This window comes from Cervus canadensis, chromosome 9 (genome assembly GCF_019320065.1).
Source record: "Cervus canadensis isolate Bull #8, Minnesota chromosome 9, ASM1932006v1, whole genome shotgun sequence".
In the NCBI taxonomy this organism is placed as follows: domain Eukaryota; kingdom Metazoa; phylum Chordata; class Mammalia; order Artiodactyla; family Cervidae; genus Cervus; species Cervus canadensis.
Window position 1 is genome coordinate 66,128,700 of NC_057394.1, and position 19,820 is coordinate 66,148,519.

The 19,820-nt window shown below is 38.7% G+C and overlaps 1 protein-coding gene across 1 annotated transcript in view; it reads right to left on the reverse strand.

Annotated features, from left to right (window-relative positions):
* Positions 1 to 10,580: 10,580 nt before the first annotated feature.
* SUCLA2 (succinate-CoA ligase ADP-forming subunit beta) overlaps positions 10,581 to 19,820 on the reverse strand; it is a 40,959-nt gene continuing 31,719 nt past the window's right edge. Inside the window, exons 7-11 of the mRNA XM_043478021.1 lie at positions 18,804 to 18,965; positions 18,575 to 18,717; positions 16,957 to 17,077; positions 16,373 to 16,461; positions 10,581 to 11,515 (exon numbers count right to left, since the gene is read on the reverse strand). Coding sequence (XP_043333956.1) covers positions 11,441 to 11,515; positions 16,373 to 16,461; positions 16,957 to 17,077; positions 18,575 to 18,717; positions 18,804 to 18,965 — 590 coding nt within the window. The 3' untranslated portion in view covers positions 10,581 to 11,440. The remainder of the gene's footprint in view (positions 11,516 to 16,372; positions 16,462 to 16,956; positions 17,078 to 18,574; positions 18,718 to 18,803; positions 18,966 to 19,820) is intronic.

Below are 19,820 nucleotides of genomic sequence, written 5' to 3' on the forward strand. Positions count from 1 at the left end.
GTGGAAAATAAACTTCTAATGCCATCTCTCAGGGTGACTGGGATTTTCATGTGAGAAAAAGCAGCTAATTATTCACTGCTTAATTACAGCACTGTCTTGCCTAGAAATGGGAAAAGTAATATATTGAGCTGTGTTGACCTAAGGTGACGGCTTATAGGAACATTAAAGTCAATGTAAGGAACAAATCACATTCCCTATAAGTTATATACTGCCCAAACTTGTATTCTTTGCTTGTGTTCTTTGTTTCATTACCAGAGTAATGAGCTACTTGAGTTGTGTTTTGGTTGTTGTTTAGTCACTAAGTTATGTCCAACTCTTTGCAACCCCATGGCCTATAGCCTGCCAGGTTCTCTGTCCATGGGATTCTCCAGGCAAGAATACTGGAGTGGGTAGCCATTTCCTTCTCCATGGGATCTTCCCGACCCAGGGACTGAACCCACATCTCCTGTGTCTCCTGCATTGGAAGGAGGATTCTCTACCACTGAGCCACCTGGAAAGCCCAAGCTATTTGAGTTGCCTTTAGTCAGACACAGAAAAGATTTCTTATCCTTGCAAATTAAGGAGTGAAATGTTCATTTGATTTTGTCACCTCTAAGGAGTTCATATCTCACTCCTTTTCACGAGGTCTGGTGTTCTTCCTATTCCTACACAGCATTAACAGCTTTTTTGAATGTGATTATAAAGGTACCACCCCCTTATACATTTGCTATCTGTGTTCTTAACTAAGGCCCACTCTACCTTTGCTATAGTTTACCAAGTAGCCTATTTTCCTTTGGGCAAGTGATTCTCAGTGTCTTAACTTGGGGCATAAAATCTAGTCCAAATATTGATACATTTCAATTTGGTGACTTACGGAGTATGTTAATCTTTGCACCCCAGAGTGTGCAGTTTCAGGGGTTCTTAGAGTCTGACCCCTCCTCCTGCCAATGATAGAATGCTATTAGCTGTGAGGTCATCGACCTTTCCAGAATTCCCCTGGTGGCTCAGTGGTAAACAATCTGCCCGCCAATGCAGGAGACTTTGAGTTTGAGCCCTGGGTCAGGAAGATGCCCTAGAGGAGGAAACAGCACCTCACTCCAGTATTCTTGCCTGGGAAATCCCACGAACAGAGGAGCCTAGCCTGGCCAGCTACACTCCATGGGGCACAAAGAGTTGACTACGACTGAGCGACTCAAGAAGAACAACAACATCAACCATTCCAGTCTGAGATGTATGCCTGGGCATCAGCAGAAGGGAAGAGCAAAAAGAAAAGACAGAGAGGAGAGATGGGCAAGCAGAAGGGAAGAGGGGAAAAGGAAGAGCTGAAACAGCACAAGGCTGGTGAGACATAGAGTCCCACCAGGAACGGCCCCTGTATGAATTCTCCTATTCAGAAAGGGAATATGAATTGACTTCTTCCAGCAACTCCTATCAAATGACAGAATATGCTACAGCCTAACATCACCTTCACTTTAAAACTAGCAACATATGGAGGAAGTGTGTGGAAATATAGTTTGGAAAAACATGGAGTTTGAAGCCAGAAGGTTGGGTTCAGTTCACATTGACCTGACCATGCAAAGATGCAATAGTAATATCAAGGGTTTGTTGGTGGTGTTCAGTCGCTAAGTCGTGTCTGACTCTGTGACCCCATGGACTGCAGCACACCAGGCCTCCCTGTCCCTCATTATCTCCTGGAGTTTGCCTAAGTTCATGTCCATTGAGTCAGTGATCCTATCCAACCATCATATCCTCTGCCGCCCTCTTCTCCTCTTGACCCCATGGACCATAGCCTCCCAGGCTCTCTGTTCATGAGATTTCCCAGGCAAGAATACTGGAGTGGATTGCCATTTCTTCTCCAGGGGATCTTCCCGAACCAGGGATTGAACCTGCCTCTCCTGCATTGGCAGGTGGATTCTTTACCACTGAGCCACCAGGGAAGAGGGAAAGGAACCATAACAGGCATCGAATGTTAGGAATGTTGGGTCAGACGAAGGCGTCATATGTGGCTCCTTATGTCGTCTTCTTGGAAGAAAAGGATTAGATAAAAAAAGATTCAGATCTATGTCTTCCCCCTGCACAAGAGTCTTGGCCGATCAGACACAAAGTAACTCATCACTCAAACCAGTATTTCCATTTCTTCTTGTCAGCCCACACAGTCTTATACATTTGGTGTCAAATATTAACAGTTTTTTTCCTCTAGTAGAATCTGAATCATCAGAAAGAGGAAAGTCAAAATTTTCACAAATAAACAGTGATGACTTTGACAGTAAATGACTGAAGGGAAACTCCTTTGCCTGTGACACCCTGTGCCATGGTTTCCTACCCCAAATAAAAATTAAATAAAGAGCATGTCTTCAAATGCTAGTTTCATATACACATACATATATGTATGTATATGTATATATACACACATATGCATACATGTATATAGATATACATATATATATATATATATATGCTGAGGCCATCATAGCTCAGTTGGTAAAGAATCAGCCTGCAACGCAGGAGACCCCGGTTTGATTCCTGGGTTGGGAAGAGCCACTGGAGAAGGGATAGGCTACCCACTCCAGTATTCTTGGGCTTCCCCTGTGTGGCTCAGCCAGTAAAGAATCTACCTGCAAAGCAGGAGACCTGGGTTCAACCTGGGTTGGGAAGATCCCCTGGAGAAGGGAAAGGCTACCCACTCCAGTGTTCTGGCCTGGAGAATTCCAATGACTATACAGTCCACGGGGTTACAAAGAGTTGGACATGACTGAGCAACTTTCACTTCATATACACACAAGAACACATAGGAAGTTGGTATGTTATAAAGACAACATTCCAAAATTGGTGGGAAATGGATGAAATAGTAAACAAATTGTGTTTGCAAAGTTGGCCAACAATTTAGGGGGAATAAATATCTGCATTCATAACTCAAGTTCAGACCTTATACCAAATAAATGAAGTTATATTATAAATTAAGTCTTTCAAAATATGTCATGAAAATCAGAAACCACAAAGACTGTACATTTGAGTATATTAAAAAGTACATATGAGAAAAATACTGTATGATTTCACTTATATGAGGTATCTAAAATAGTTAAACTCACAGGAACAGAGTAGAATGGTGGTTTTCCAGGGGCTGGGAGAGGGGAAATGAGGAGAAATGAGGAGAGGGGAAATGAGGAGTTCAACAGGTGTCAAGCTTCAGTTACACAAGATGAACAAGTTCTAGAGATTTGCTGAACAACACGGTACCCACAGTTAAGAATACTGTCTATGTACTTAAAATCTTGTTGAGAGGGTCGATTTCCTATTGTGTTCTCACCACAATTTAAAAAACTACATATGGTGAAACATATGCAGTATATAACAAATGGTTAATCTCAAATACGTAAAAAGTTTTTAAATATCAGTAAGAATGAACAATCATTGGAAAAATAGTCAAGGAGCATGAAGTGGAAGTCACATATACAAGCTTCTCCACAAAGGACTAGTAAACAGACGAAAGTCCAGTCAATATTAAACAGGAAGAATCTGTTTTTTGCCCATTTGGAATTAGGGATGCACTGTTGTCAAAACCTTGGAAAAACCATATGCACTGCAAATGGGAGAGTAACCAGTACAGATTTTCTGCAAAGCAGCTCAGTAACTGCCATGAAAATATTACATATAGTTATGCTTTGGGGCTCCCTTGGTGACTCAGTCAGTAAAGGAGCTGTCTCCAGTGCAGCAGGTCCGGGCTTGATCCCTGGATTGGGAAGATCCCTAGAGAAGGAAATGGCAACCCACTCCAGTATTCTTGCCTGGAGAATCCCATGGACAGAGGAGCCTGGTGGGCTACAGTCCAAAGGGTTGCAAGAGTTGGACACGACTGAGCCACGAAACCACCACCAGTTATGCTTTTACACAGCTATTCCACCTACAGGTTTTTATCGGAATTAGCCACGTGATGAACATATGCACCAGAGCATTCGCCTCTGTTATTTATAATGTTAAAAATGCAAAAACTGGACTTCCCTGGTGGCTCAGGGGTAAAGAATCCACCTGCCAATGCAGGAAACACAGGTTCCATTCCTGGTATGGGAAGATCTCATGTGCTGTGGAGCAACTAAGCCCACGTGTCACAACTACTGAGCCAGAACTCTAGAGCCTGGGAACTGCAACTAAGCCCGAGCACCCTAGGGTCCATGCTCTGAAACAAGAGAAGCTACCGCAAAGAGAAGCCCACACACCACAGCTAGAGCAAAGCTTGTGCAGCAGAGTCACAAGTAAATAAATAAAACTGTTTTTTAAATGTAGAAAGTAAATGTCAATAATACAAGACTAGGTTATGTAAAACGATAGTATGTGCATTCTTTTGTGTGTGTAGCCATTGAAAGTGATGCAGACCTATATCGGGCACCAGGGAAAGCGGCCCAAGTGTTTTACTGAAGAAAAGCGAATTGTAGAACATTATATATAATTTGATCCCATTTATGTAAAAGTGTGTGTGTGTGTGTGTGTGCGCGCACAAATGTTCATATGTAGAGAAGACCAGAGGTATGTTTGCCAAACTGTTAACAAGTCGTCTCTGGGATCTGGATTTGTCATTAAGTTTTTACTTGTCTTGTACTTTCTGTATTGTTGGGGGTTTTTGTTTTTACAATGAGTGTGCATCATTTTCACTAAACCAAAGGTCTCTTTTTGTTAAGAAAATGCTAGTTTCATCAAGCACATAATATCAAAAACAGAATGAAAGGATGCTTTCTGCTTTTGGAGTTCATCAGAGAAATCATGCAGTATTCAAGGTTTGTCTCCAGGTTCCTTCTTATGAAATGTCCACCCCATCAACCCGGAGCATGTTGCCTGAACACGCACAATCTCAGCTGGTCAAGTAATTCCTACCAAAGATGTTGATAATGTCAGGGCTCAGTTAGCATCATGAAACTCAGGATACTCCTGGCCCTTTCATTGCATTCCCCTCTAATTCACTAAACAGACCAATTTCTACATAAAAGTCAACTAGATTCTAGGGCATAAAGAAGTCACATGGCTTTTTTGATGAACTGCAATTGCTTCAGAGATTTTCAAAGCTGTGAGTATCATAATGTTCACTAGAAACTATTCAGTGTTAAGCCTCTCAACCCTAGATGTTTCTTAACATCCTACTTTCAGTTCGTGTGTTTACATCCTCACAAACTGGATGTGATGGAGCTTTTCTCGGTCCTACTGAAAATGTGACCTGTGTGAACTAATGCTGATCCATGAACAGTTCACAAACCTCAAAGACAGAAGCAGATATTATAGAGTAAGCATTGAGAAACACTTACAGCGATTTGAAAGAGCAATTTTATGCTGTTGAATAAAAAATAAGCAAGTAAAAGAATCAGGGCTTATATTTTGTATGCTTTTAAAATTTTATTTCTTCAGTAATAGTTTTTATTATTAATAGTGTGTTATAAAAGAATCAGTCCATGATAGATTTGAAAGTTATAAATTTCTAATTTTTAAAGAAAGCTCCTTCACCTCAGTTTCAGGGGTGAAACTCATTTCCAGCAATCTGAATATATTAGCATATTGTTTCCCATTGCTGCCATAACAAATGACCACCAATTTTAGCAGCTTAAAACAATACAAATTTATTATCTCCCAGTTCTACGGGCTTTTCTGGTTTCTCTGCTCAGCCTCACAAAACCAAAATTAAGGTGCCAGCCAGCTATGTACACTTTCATTAGGAATGCATCCAACTATTAGCAAAATCCAGTTCCTTTCCTCACTGATTGTCAGCTCAGGGCCATCTTCAGTTAAAGGCTCCTCTCTGGTCCTTGTGCCCTGAATTATTCTCATGCCTAGAATCTCTCAGCTTCCCCTTTGAATGCATCTCTCTTGCTTCCAGTTGGAGGCCATTCTCTGCTTTTAAGGGCTTGACTGACTGGGCCTTGCTACAGACTATCTGTTTCCCCCAAAATTCGCATACTGAAACTTAATGCTCAATGTGATAGTCTTAGGAAGTGGGGTCTTTAGGAAGTGCTCAGGTCATCAGTAGAGAGCCCCCAGGAACTAAGGGATTAGTGCTCTTATAAAAGGAACCCCACGGAGCTCCCTCACCCCTTCCAACATGTGAGGACATGGGGAGAAGGTATCAACTATGAACCAGGAAACAGGCTCTCACCAGACACTGAATTTACTGGTGCCTTGATCTTAGACCTCCCAGCCTCTAGAGCTGTGAGAAACACTTTTCTGTTGTTTATAAGCCACCTGGCCCATGGCATTTCATTATAGAAGCCTAAATGGACTAAAAGAGGCCCACAGGGATAATCCTGGATAATCTTCCTCTTTAAAAGCCACAGCCTTAATCTCATCTGCAAAGTCCTTTTGTAATGTAATATAGACACAGGTTAGCGGGATTAGGATGTGGACATCTGCGAGGGGCTATTCTTCTGCTGACATAGACAGGGCAAGGTGAAGTCCAAGAGACCTCACATATTTGTTCTTCAAGCAGAGAACCGAAAGGCTAAAGTGAAAGGAATAAACTCTAATGAAGGAATGACCAACAGTGGAGGTGACTGTGGAGGACACATCAAACTCCTACAGGACGCTGACTGACCGGATCCTGACAAGGTGGACGCTAGCAGTCTTGTGTTTCCAAGATCGCTGCTTACTGAGCAGTTTGCTGCCGCTGCACCAGCAGTGGAACCGTTGAGTGAAGGAAGGCAAATGGGGGTGGCTCCCCCTGACTACCTGAAGGGCAGGCAAGACGCAGGAACACAGCAATGTACACACACAACTGAGAGAAGTGGAAAATGGAAAGAAGCTGGTTATGTGTGAGGAAACAAAGAGTTTTCCATGATCTTACCTCCTTATGAGGCAAAGTTCTGAGTAAGAAAGTCCTCCAAAGACTTCAGAGCAGAAAAAGATGCTGTCGGAGCTGGCTGCTTGAGAAGGAGAACAAAGACCGCCACAACCTTGATTGCGAGAACATTCAGACAGGTCAAATCCTGGTGCCCAAGGACACTCAGCTTTCTCTCGTGTCTCCTACATCACTGCAGAAAAGCCTTCACAGACCAGTTCTCTCCTCTCCAGGCTGTGACTCAGACACCAACTTTTACATCATTATTTTATCCCTTCACGTTCACCACTTCACTTTAAATCAAACGTGAAACAAAAATTGATTTCCCAACCTTTCATCCTTCCTCATTTTATATTGCAAACCTCTAAATCTCATTTCAGGTTATCACCACACGATAAATTACATACACCTGAAAATTGATTTTTCCAAAGGTCTTCTCTCACCCTTTACGTTTCAACATGACCAAAGAGCATGATTCTAATTACAGCCCTGCACACCTGACCCACAGCCTGCTAACATTTACGCCCATGATTTTTAACTTTTCTTTAAATAGAATTCTCTGCCAGGCAAAGGACTCACTAAACAACTCACTAAAATGTGAATAGCTTCAATGTCCTGCTGGAGTTGTGAGTGTCGCTTCTTTTTGGTTTTTGCTTGCTTTCTCCATTAACATGTGTGGGTTTTTAAAATCCCATCTGCTACAAAGCACCAGTATCTATCAAGCCTACTGCCCCAGGTTCTGTAGCTATAAAGTTGATATAATAGTCAAAATTGGCTATATTCTATGTAGAAACTGGAGAAGTTTAAATGGATCTACTCAATTGTAACTTAGAGAATTCAAATATTAAGGTAGGTTTTCTTTCCACATGAAGCAAGTAGGGCTGTAGGGAAGGAAGTCTCTCAAGACTGAGCAGAGAACATTCATGAGTTTCACAAGCGCACCACACTTAACTATACTTGACTTCATTGTGTTTTGCAGATTCCATGATTTTTACAAGTTTAAGGTTTGTGGCATCCGTGCCTATGGGTGCCATTTTTCCAACAGCATTTGCTCCCTTAGAATCTGTGTCACATTATGGAATTTTGCAATATTTCAAACTCTTTCATTTTTATTATATTTGTCTTTATGATCTGTGATCAGTGATCTTTGAAGTCACTAGTATGACTCACGGAGGACTCAGATAATGGTATTTTTAGCAATAAAAATTTGTTATTTTTATTAATCTTTTGATGTGGACCCTTTTTAAAGTCCTTATTGAATTTGTTGCAATATTGCTTCTGTTTTATGTTTTGGCTTTTTGGCCACGAGTCATGTGGAATCTTAGCTCCCCAGTTCAGTTCAGTCACTCAGTCGTGTCCAACTCTTTGCAACCCCATGAACCACAGCACGCCAAGCCTCCTTGTCCATCACCAACTCCCAGAGTCCACCCAAACCCATGTCCATTGAGTCGGTGATGCCATCCAACCATCTCATCCTCTGTCACCCCCTTCTCCTCCTGCCCTCAATCTTTCCCAGCATCAGGGTCTTTCCAAATGAGTCAGCTCTTCGCATTAGGTGGCCAAAGTATTGGAGTTTCAGATCAAACCCACACCCCCTGAAATGGAAGGTGAAGTCTTAACTGCTGGACCGCCAGGGAAGTCCCTGCAATAAAAGTTTTTTAAATGAAGGTATGTACGTTGGTTTTCAGACATAATGTTATTGCACACCTAACAAACCACAGTATAAAGATATCTTGGGAAAACAAAAAATTGGTATGACTCCCTTTATTGGATTTTGGCTTTATTGCAGTATTCTAGAACCAAACCCACATTATCTCCAAGGTGTGCCTACATGTGTGCTTGGGGGATGAGGAAGGAGGGTGTGTAAGTAGGCACCAGTCAGTTATTTCCACTCTCTCTTCTCCACAGAACTGACCTCCTCCCCCACCATTACATTATAATCATTCTTACCAAGATTAGTTATAGCCTGCTGCTTCAGTTCCACTAGTTTTTGTCCTGTTACCTGACTTCTCAGCTGTAACTGATACTATCAGGGTCCACCATTCAAGCAGGGTTTGAACATTAGCAGCCAAGACACTCTCCTCTCAGTGCTCCAAGCCTCAGAACTCTTCCAAGATCCTAGATGCTGGCCGCACTCACCTTCTGTGATGGCCCACACTGTCTGTGGAGTGTTTCTCTCTGAATAAATCCACTTCTAACAAAAAAAAAAAAAAAAAAAAAAAAACGATCCTAGATGCTCATTACATCTCAGTCTGAGCAGCTACGGATCTCTGAACTCAGCATGCACGGTTTGCTTTCAGTACCCAGCACATATTGTGATGGTTTTAAAATATGTCAACAAACTCCTTGATACTTCCCTCTTCAAGAATGGAGATGAATTCCCTTCTTGTAGACTGAACTTAGTGATTCTTTTTTTCTTAAGGTCTTTAAAAAAAAAAAAAAATTTATTTATTTAGCTGTGCTGGGTGTTAGTTGCGGCATCCAGAATCTTTTAATCTTTGTTGCAACATGCGAGATCTTTAGTTGCGTGCAGCATGAGAACTTAATTGTGCATGGGATCTAGTTCCCTGACCAGGGATGGAACCTGGGGCCCCTGTGTTGGGAGCTCGGAGTCTTAGCCACTGGACCACGAGCGAAGTCCCTGGACTTACTGATTCGTTTCTAATAGTGTGTCACAGAAGGGACAATGAGATCAGAACACAAATATCTGAGGTGAGGACACAAGAAGCAGTGCGACTTCCTTCTTGTTCCCTTGGATCACATGCTCTGGAGGCGGCCAGCTGCCCTGTCACAAGAACCCTTAAGCAGCCCCGAGGACAGGCCACACGGGGAGAAGTGGAGGCCAGCAGCCATGCATGGAGGCCATCGTGGAAGCAGTCCTCAAACCTGCAAGTGTATCACCAGGACCACCACCCAGATAAACTACTTCCAAATTTCTGACACATACAAACTGTGAGGTTACAATTTTGTTATTTGAAAATCACTAGTTTGGGGATGATCTATTATGCAAGAATAGATAAGAAAAAACAGAGCCTGTTTTACATCCTCTCTGAAATATGAGCAGTCTTTAATTCCTGACTAGACCCAACCAAAACAAACGCCAGTATTTTCTGAGCTAATCACTGGCTGGCACTCTTTGAAATTTCTTTTTTTTAATTAAAAGCTAAAGGCTTTGGACTTTTAATTATAACTTTATCACAATTCTAAATGGTTTAATGGCTCTGATTTAGTCTTTTTAATGTATAGGCTGGGAAGACAGATCATATGATATAGGTGGTTTAAATGTGTGAATATTTCATGTGTTCTGTCTATATAATTGCCTTCCCTCCCTCTCTCTGCCTCTATCTCCCTCTTCCCACTAAGTAATTTTAGCGAGGATGAGAAAGGGGCTAAGGAAACTGAGGTACACTGAAATTTAGAAACTTGATCAGCTTATATAGCTAGTAAGGAGTGGAAGCAAGATTCAAACCAGACAGGCTACTTTCAAATTCTGTGCTCATAATCATTCTGCTATGCTGCCCCTCGGAGTGTGTGTGTGTGATCACATTTCAAGAAACAGGCAGAAGTTCTCAAATTCACCAGTATGTTTACATACATAGTCTACTCCATGGCTGATATTTCCTCCCATGGCACTTAACCTGTTAATAGTTAAATTATCAACTGTTCTATGCAATGAAGATGGACATCTACACACACACACATATATGAATTGGGACACAAAGGACAGTGTAGGCTTTTCTGAAGAAGAGTACCAGATGGCACACACATAAACAGTGGAATTCAAGTGAAATATCTTTAGATCGCTTTATTATATGCAAATATCATGCCTAGTACACAATCTACAAATCAGTTCCTCAGAGGTATTTAGTGCAATGATAAACACATCACTTTTTACTGTGTTTACTTAAAAAGGAAAAAAAAATTAATCCAAATCACATTGGGAGATCTTTATTAATTTAAATTGACATTATTAATTTTGTCTGCCAAGTCCTTAGTAAACATACCCTTATTTCATACAAATTTACAGGCTCTCAATAACAGGATCATCATGATGACTAGAAGTTATCAAGAGTATTGTAATGATTAAAATAATGTTCAAATAATGCACAAGTTACTTCACCGAAATACTTAAAATATTCTGGGGAGTGCTTGAAAGATCTGCTTATAAATAGTGACTGATATACTTAGTTAAGTATTTGGTGCTGAAGATAAACACTTCTTATATAAAACATTGTTTTAATACATTGCTCTACTGATGAAACTAGTTTATCAGATATAATACATTTCTAACACTAAAGAATAAAGCTTTATCTTCATATTTATTTTATTCATAAGACTCTTATCAATGAAGAATGTTGTACCCAACAATAATAAACTGGCATACTGCAATAATAAACTGGCATATTCTGTAAAAGTGAAAAAGAAAAGCTGCAACAGAACAAACTAGATAACTGCCTTACACATTCTTTATACAAACAGCCCCTTTAGAACAGAAATAAACACAGACCAAACGCTTTTAGTTTTTATGCCTAGGTGGTAATTACAAAGCTTCACACGCTGAAGAGAAAAGGAACAATAGTAATACAGAACACAGTATTTTTAACAATTATAACACATTTAACATCCTCAGTCAACCACTGGATTCTCAGATCAGATTGGCAACTGAAATTTCACGTCCACCTGGGCTTGCTTGGCTAAGGTCACTATCTCAGAGAGCTTCACAACCTGAAAGGAAAAGAAAACAATCTTTGTCTCTATTTTCACAAAAACACAGAATCAGGACAATCGGTCAATGCGAAATTAACAGCATCTTCAATCCTTTTCATTTAAAACATCTGGGCTATTCTGACATTGTTATAAACCACGTCACAGTCTCAGAAGCATTTGCCACGCTGGCATGCATCCATGCTAGGTTGCTTCTGTCATGTCCAACGCTTTGCGACCCTATGGACTGCACCCCGCCAGGCTCCCCCATCTGTGGGATTCTCCAAGCAAGAATACTGGAGTGGGCTGCTGTGCCCTCTTCCAGGGGATCTTCCCAACCCAGGGATCTCTTACCTCTCCTGCGCTGACAGGCGGGTTCTTTACCACTAGTGCCACATGGGAAGCCCACTCCTAGGAGGATAGTCAAATCTAACACTTCATAACCTGCATATTATAACCCACACTAGATTTTATTCACGTATATAAAATCAGAAGGTATTAAATAGATACATATCTGATATATGTATCTACCTCTTTCTCACTGCCCAAATTATATCTATCTTAATTTTTTCCTCTTTTTAAATTGAAGTTTAGTTGTATTAGTTTCAGGTATACAGCAAAGTGATTCAGTTATTCATACATAGATTCTTTCCCAGTTTCTTTTCCCTTATAGATATTGAATATAGTTCCCTGTGTGATACAGCAGGTCCTTGCTGATTATCTATTTTATATATAATAGTGGATATATGTTAATCCCAAACTCTTAATTTATTCCTCTCCCCCTCCCTCTCACCTTCGGTAACCCTAAGCTTGTTTTCTATATCTGTGTCTGTTTCTCTTTTGTAAATAAGTTCATTTGTGTCATATTTTAAACTCCACATACAAGTGATATCATATGGTATTTGTCTTTCTCTTTCTGACTTACTTCACTTAGTATGATGATCTCTAGGTCCATCCATGTTGCTGCAAATGGCATTATTTCATTCTTTTTTATGGCTGAGTAGTATTCAATTGAATGTATGTGTATATATATATATATATACTACATCTTCTTTATCCATTCATGTGTTGATGGACATTTAGGTTGCTTCCATGTCTTGGCTATTGTAAATTTGCTGCTATGAACACAGAGGTGCATTTATCTCTTCCAATTACAGTTTTCTGCAGATATATCCAAGAGTAGGACTGCTGGATCATATGGTAGTTCTATTTTTAGTTTTTTTAGGAACCTCCATACTGTTTTCCATAGTGATTTCACCAATTTACATTCCCACCGAAAAACTGTGGGACGTTTCCCTTCTCTCCACACCTTCTTCAGCATTTGTTATTTATAGACTTTTTAGTGATGGCCATTCTGACTGGTGTGAGGTAACACCTCATTGTAGTTTTGCATTTCTCTAATAATTAGCAATGTGCAATTATTCATGTGCATGTTAGCCATCAATCTGTATATCTTCTTTGGAGAAATGTCTATTTCCATCTGCTGCCCTTAACTATCTTTGACAATAGAAATAGTGACTGTCTTAGCTGGATACTACACAATGCAAAGCACATTTAAATAAAAGTTTGGGGAATTTCCTGGTGGTTCAGTGGTTAGGACTTTCACTGCCAGGGCCCAAGTTCAATCCCTGGTCAGAGAACTAAGATCCTGCAAGCCACATAGCATGGCCATAAATAAATAAATAAAAGCTTATTTAAAAAATATGTATATAATCCTAGAATGTTGGGATAGGAGCTTGAATCTGGAAGTTACTATTTTACTTTCTGTCAGTAAGTTAACAATTATCAACCTGAATTCCAATGTTCTCTATATAAATCTATCTGAGAATATTCAGCTGGTACCATACAAAATGTACAAATTAAACATATCTAAAACCAAACAACAAATTTAGCTTCTCTCCTCTCCAGCAGAATAGTTAAGAGAAGGTTTTAAAGTTAAACACCTTGAGTTCAGATCCCACTCTGATGTTTACAACATGTGATCCTAAATAAGATTAATGTATCGAGCTTTTGTTTCTTTATCTATAAAAGTGGATATTGTATCACCAAACTTAAGTCAGGTAATAGGGGAAGGGGGAAAAAAGGCCTAGCATTGCATGCATAATAAATTATAAAAGGTAGCGATTGCTGACATTATCATATTATTAATACTGTCATGACGTCCATAACCTCCTACTCACTAGAAAAACACTACAGACACAACTTAAATCAACTGTTCACTTTGATCTTTCACAGTCTATTTGATCAAGCTCCTACTGATACTTATCCTTCCTCTCCATGTCCAAAAAGCTTTTCCTAATTCAGGCTCTCACTGCAAACAAGCATATTTTCAGAGAAAAGTTCTAACCTATTCATTCCCTTCACCTCACCTCATATCTAATTACTGAACTAGCCAGACTCCTACTATCCCTCACTCTTTCCTTCAGCAATTGATTTCACATCTCAATGTCAAAACAGGCTTTCTGAAACACCTTCTCCCTACCAGACCCTTACTCAAAATCTTAATTTAAACTCAGGATTGTGTATAAGTGCACAATGAACTGTCTGTGAACTTCAGATAAAGAATCAAAAGTTCTCATTTAGAAACATCTCTGTTTCTACTGCAGAGTATTCACCAAGAAAGATATAGTGTTAAATCAAAGAAATGAGGTAAAATACATGTTACCATGATGTAATGTGGGAAAGTGGAGAGATATATGCATAAACATACATACATACCGTATTTGTGTTTTTAAAGAAAGTGAAAAGATGAACTAAGAAATTCTAATTAAAAAAAAAAACTGATTACCTATGGGGAAGGAAGAAACAGTAATAGGTATAAAGGCTAGCTTCTCTGAATATATCTTGTTTTATAGTTTGATTTTGGAACCATGCAAATATTTTTAACAAAAAAAATTAAGCAATTACTTTAAAATAAAGAAATGAAACTGCTTCAGAGTGGGATAAAACAAAGAACTATTTCACAGGAATTTTAGAATCCAGCAAATTTTGGGAAATACTTCAAAGGACAAAAAGAACTGTAGATACAAATCTACTACTCTACTTTCAGTAGATATATTGTTTGTATTATTATTCTAAAACTGTTTTGTTTGTATTGAGGGACAAAGCAATAAATATTTGTTAGCATGGAATGGAAAAAAAAAAAAGAAACATATTAGATAAGAAAAAAAAAAAAACTGTACTCCTGGATTTGGAAATATCAGTATGTACTCATGTATTTCTCTCTTTAAAAAACACATATTTTTCTAGACTTGTAACTTAAAAAAATCTAGAAACCATGAACAACCCAAAAGTTATAAGTACCCTTAAGGTTTAAATTGTGATGTCTAATAAACACCATTTGGCTGATTTCAGGTCAGCAGGAAGAAATGTAAAGATGAGCCTGAAACATCTCATTACACCGGAAAGCACATCATAGGACACGTGAGGACTCAGAAGTCAACGTGAAGAGGTTCTCACTGACCACAGATGGGATAATCTAAGAATCAGTAAAAATAACTAAAATGCACTGAACCACGTCAAATGTATTTAAATCCATGAGTTCAAAACAGGATGTGTATGCATGCATGCCATGTAATACACAACACACACCTAAAAACAAAAACTAAGAAACAAAAAAGCCTGGCTCACTTTCACAGGCCATAATGGAGGCACTGATACTATCAGTGCCTTAGCATCATCAACTCATATACCTCAAACGATTTATGCAAATTCAAAGATGTTTTAAATATCTACGCAAAATCATTTAAAATTTACTTATCAATAAAAGCAAAGAATCAAGTAAGTATCCAGCTTTTTCTAGGCAAAATGTGCACCATGACAATAAAATAACTGATACAAGAAAGTTTCACTTTTTATATGTATTCTATATAACAAATAATCACAGAATTAGAAAATCACCACTTTTGCACAAAATGCTGCATCTGAGTGTCAAGGACTGCTAGTATTATCTGATAAGTTACTTGACATTTATATACCTCTTTATGGAATTATACAAAATCACCAATAAAATATTCTTGCTCCCCGCTCCTCAAAATCAAATACATATACGATCAAGCCTATAGACTGAACTACCAGTTTATAGGAAGTATAGGAGCAGAGAAACGTGTTAACGCATTACTGACCAGGGGATTTTTTGCAGAAACTAATGCCTGTGGCCAGCAATATGTTAGGTACGTTAATACTGAAACATTCCAGCAAATAATGCTCAGGTAACAATGTATTAACACACCTCTGGTCAAAAAACTGTTAAGTGACACCCCATAGACACAATCATTAAGATCCAGACTATAGGAAACACGACTAGCCCATCAGCCTGTTTTTCTTCAACAAATAAACTTCAAAAAAGGGCGGGGGGGGGCAAGGGAGAATCTATAAGGAGAAATTTAGTGATATATTAACCAATTGCAAGCATAGATTTATTTTGATCCTAAATCTAACAAAAAACGTAGGCAAAATATATTTAAGAAAATCAGAAACGTTTCAACACTGACTTGATTCTTTTTTATAAAATATAAACATAATACCACTACCCCATCTGAAATAAATAACAATAATTACTTTATATCATCAATACTTTTGTCTTTTATAGGTACATGATGGTATGTATGAAATGATACAGTGTCTGAGATTTGCTTCAAAAAAATCATGGGCAAGGAAGGAAGTAGGTAAAAATTAGATGAGACAAGGTTGGGCATGAGTTGGTAACTGTTTAGGATGTTGGGATATGGGATATGATAGGTATATGGGATTCAATACTCCCAAAATTTAAGTGAAAAACTAATTATTAGCAGTATTAGCTGTTCACTTTAGAATCTCAATGCTTATAAACCTTTCAGACACTGCAAATTTTTCCTTAGATCAACATAACCCATTTACCATTTTAGCAGCTTCGTCCAAGTCATCACAAGCAAGAATTTTAAGTCCACTGTCTGCTATCAGTGCCTTAGCATCATCGACTCGTGTACCTGGAAATGATTTACACAAATATAAAGATGCTTTAAAAACATATACAAAATCATTTAAAATGTTTGTCACAATATACTAAAAATATAAAATTTCAACCAACTTCTGTCATTTAATACAAATGCTTCTAAACCAAAGAAAATAGTGTAAAAAGTCTGGAGCTATCTTATAAAATACTTTGCCTTATCACATTAATGGTAATTCAGACAAGTCAGAACTCAAGACAATGCATAGCAAATAATGTATCAACTTATACCAAACAAAACTATCAACAATTTTGTCCCAATGTTAGATTTTTTTAAACTCACATTTAAAAAATTCTCTATTATACACTCTCATTTTAAAAATACAGCTATTTAAAACTAAAATTTAAATGAACTAAACTTGGAATTATGAACTTTTAATAACGAACTTTTAAAAGTTTAAATAGAAGTTTAATTATGAACTTTTAACTTCTAGAGTTAGTGAAACAATTACAAGATGCCTTTTACACTCACCTTGTAACCGCACCACAATAGGTATTTTAATTTCCAAATCCTTTACTGCCATGACTATACCCTGTGCAATAACGTCACACCGCATGATTCCTCCAAAAATGTTGACCAAAATAGACAGTACCTGTCAATAAAATGTTTGGGGAGGTTAAAATTTTAAAGGAATGACTATTTTTCCTTCCTTCTCAAGAACACACTCATATCTGTGCCTTATGCGTGTGCTCAGTCACTTCAGTCATGTCTGATTCTTTGAGGCCCTGGGACTACAGCCCACAGGCTCCTCTGTCCATGGGATTCTCCAGACATGAATACTGGACTGGGTTGCCATTTCCTTCTCCAGGGGATCTTCCCAACCCAGAGATCGGACCCGCGTCTCCTGTGTCTTCTGCATCGCAGGCAGATCCTTTACCGCTGAGCCACTGGGGAAGCCCTATCTGTGCCTTATAGAAGTTAACTCCACGGAAACATTTTCAGACCAAAGAGCCATACTCTCTGCATGCAGCTCTCATCACTGAAGTCTGGCAGTCCACCACCCACCAAAACTTCCTTCCCCTCCTTGGGTAATTTCAACACCTAGTCCATAGTTTCTTCTCCCCTGCTCCACATTAACAAGACCTCCTGATTCCATCTACTTGTTTCCTATTAAGCATAGCCATTAGCAACATGACTAGCCCAGGCCATGTGGTAAGACAACATTATATGCAAGATCTCCAACTTAGTCCTCATTATCATCTCTTCATTTTTCCCCATCAACTCTACCAACTTTTTACAAACACCAGGTCCTCCAAAGCACTCAAAAAGTGTGGCCACTCCTGAATACATGTCACATTCAAACCTCAGGGCTTATTTGGGTCAGCATTCTTTCATTATCACACGGATAGTCAGGCCACTCTGATTCTCCCAGTTTATCAGCTCTGTCTTCTGTTCTTTTATAGCACTACATTCAATTCATCAGCCTCATCACACTATAAAAGGCCTTAAAGGAAAAAACCATGTGTTCCTAAATCCAAGCACAGTGTCCAATACAAAGGGACATATGTATACAGCTACTTCAGTGCTATCCACATTGTCACCCTGGGCTCCTGGCCTGCTTCCAACTCCAATGCCCCAGCACAGGAACTCTTCATATGCTTTTCTCCATTCTTGTACACAGGCCTAAAAAGCCATGCTTAGAAATATAATTAGAATTCTAGTTCACATTATTGGGATTCCCTGGTGGCTCAGAGAAGTAGTCAACAGTTAGGTAATTAGATAATGCTCTGCTTTTAGAGTTTTTGCCAAAGGAAGCTATAGGAATATAGTTCTAATAAAATTTATTTTTTTAAAAATAATTATAAAACTAAAGAAACAAAGCACATTTTGTATCTCATTTTAGTTTAATGCTCTTTATAAAGTTGAATATGGCAAATAAGTCCATAGACTCAAAGGGAAAGAGCAATAAAAAAAAAAACAATTTTATTAAACAATTCTAGAATCTAACACCAAGAAAAAATACACAGCCCTATCAATAACAAACATTTATTAATGACCTATGTATGCTCAACAAGTAAAACTATGTACTCTACTAATTAATCAAGTTACTTCTTACCATTCAAATCTAAAACATAGGTTCTGCCCTTACCTTTTTATCTGAAGTGATAAGTTTAAACGCTTCTGTTACTTGATGGACTGTGGCACCACCACCAACATCAAGAAAGTTGGCTGGAGTCCCTCCATGAAGTTTTATTATATCCATTGTAGCCATAGCCAAACCAGCACCGTTCACTATCAAGAGAGGAAAATGATGTGTATAAGCAACATAAAGAAAATAAGATTAACCAATCCAACTCTAACATAAGAACACATGGTACCTAGACAGCCTATATTTCCATCAAGGCCAATGTAGTTGAGATCTGCCTTAGCTGCATCTTTGTCCCTTTCATCCTCCTGGGTCCAGTCCTGCAGGTCAAAGATTTTCTTCTGACGATAAGCTGAATTAGAATCAAAATTGATCTTTGCATCCATACACAGCACTTTAAAGGAAAAAAAGAAAGTGATTTTAATTTCAAGATAGACAAAAAAAAAAACACTATATAATAATCAAATGTTTTTTTACTTTAGGGGAAAAACACATTTTGTTACTTACTGAAAGTATTTCAACTCATGTTCACAACTGATTCTAACTATCACCTGAATAAGAATATGTCAGAATTTAAAACTATCCCATCAAAGTTACTGCTTCTACATCTGTCCTAAGCAACAGATAAAGAAGAAAGAAAAACCTCAAAAGCATTTAATGTTCTTTTTAATTACCAAGAAATAACAGTCCATGCTCTTAGCTAACTCCATTGCTTGGGTTCTGGGTCCCAACTCAAGGGCACTGTCACAGCAATTCTGCTTTTCCAGCACCATAAATTCCACTCTACTTTTCCATGGGCTAAATTAAACTGGCTTGCAAAAAAAGCCATTCTCTTCCCCCACCTAATAGAAAGAAGAAACTCTTTTACCTGCTACCTCCCCACTTACTCTCCTCTTCCTATACAGCATTATTCACAGAAAAAGTTGTCTGTTTAAACCTGGGGTCAGCAAACTATGGTCCATGGGCCAGATTCAGCCTCTGCTGGTTTTTTAATGGCCTGTGAGCTAACAAAGGGTTTAACATTTTTATGAATAAAAAGTTAAAAAGAATAAAAAGGAAGGGTAAAGGAAGAAGGAGAAAAACAGCAGCAACTGAGACTATACATGGCCCACAAAGCCTGAAATAGTTATTATCTGCCAATACCTCTGCTTAACTCACTGTACCAAGTTTTCCTGCTGCCATTCTCTCTTAAATTCACTCTAGTCAGGCTTTTACCTGCAGCACTCTACCAAAATGGTCCTTATGAAGG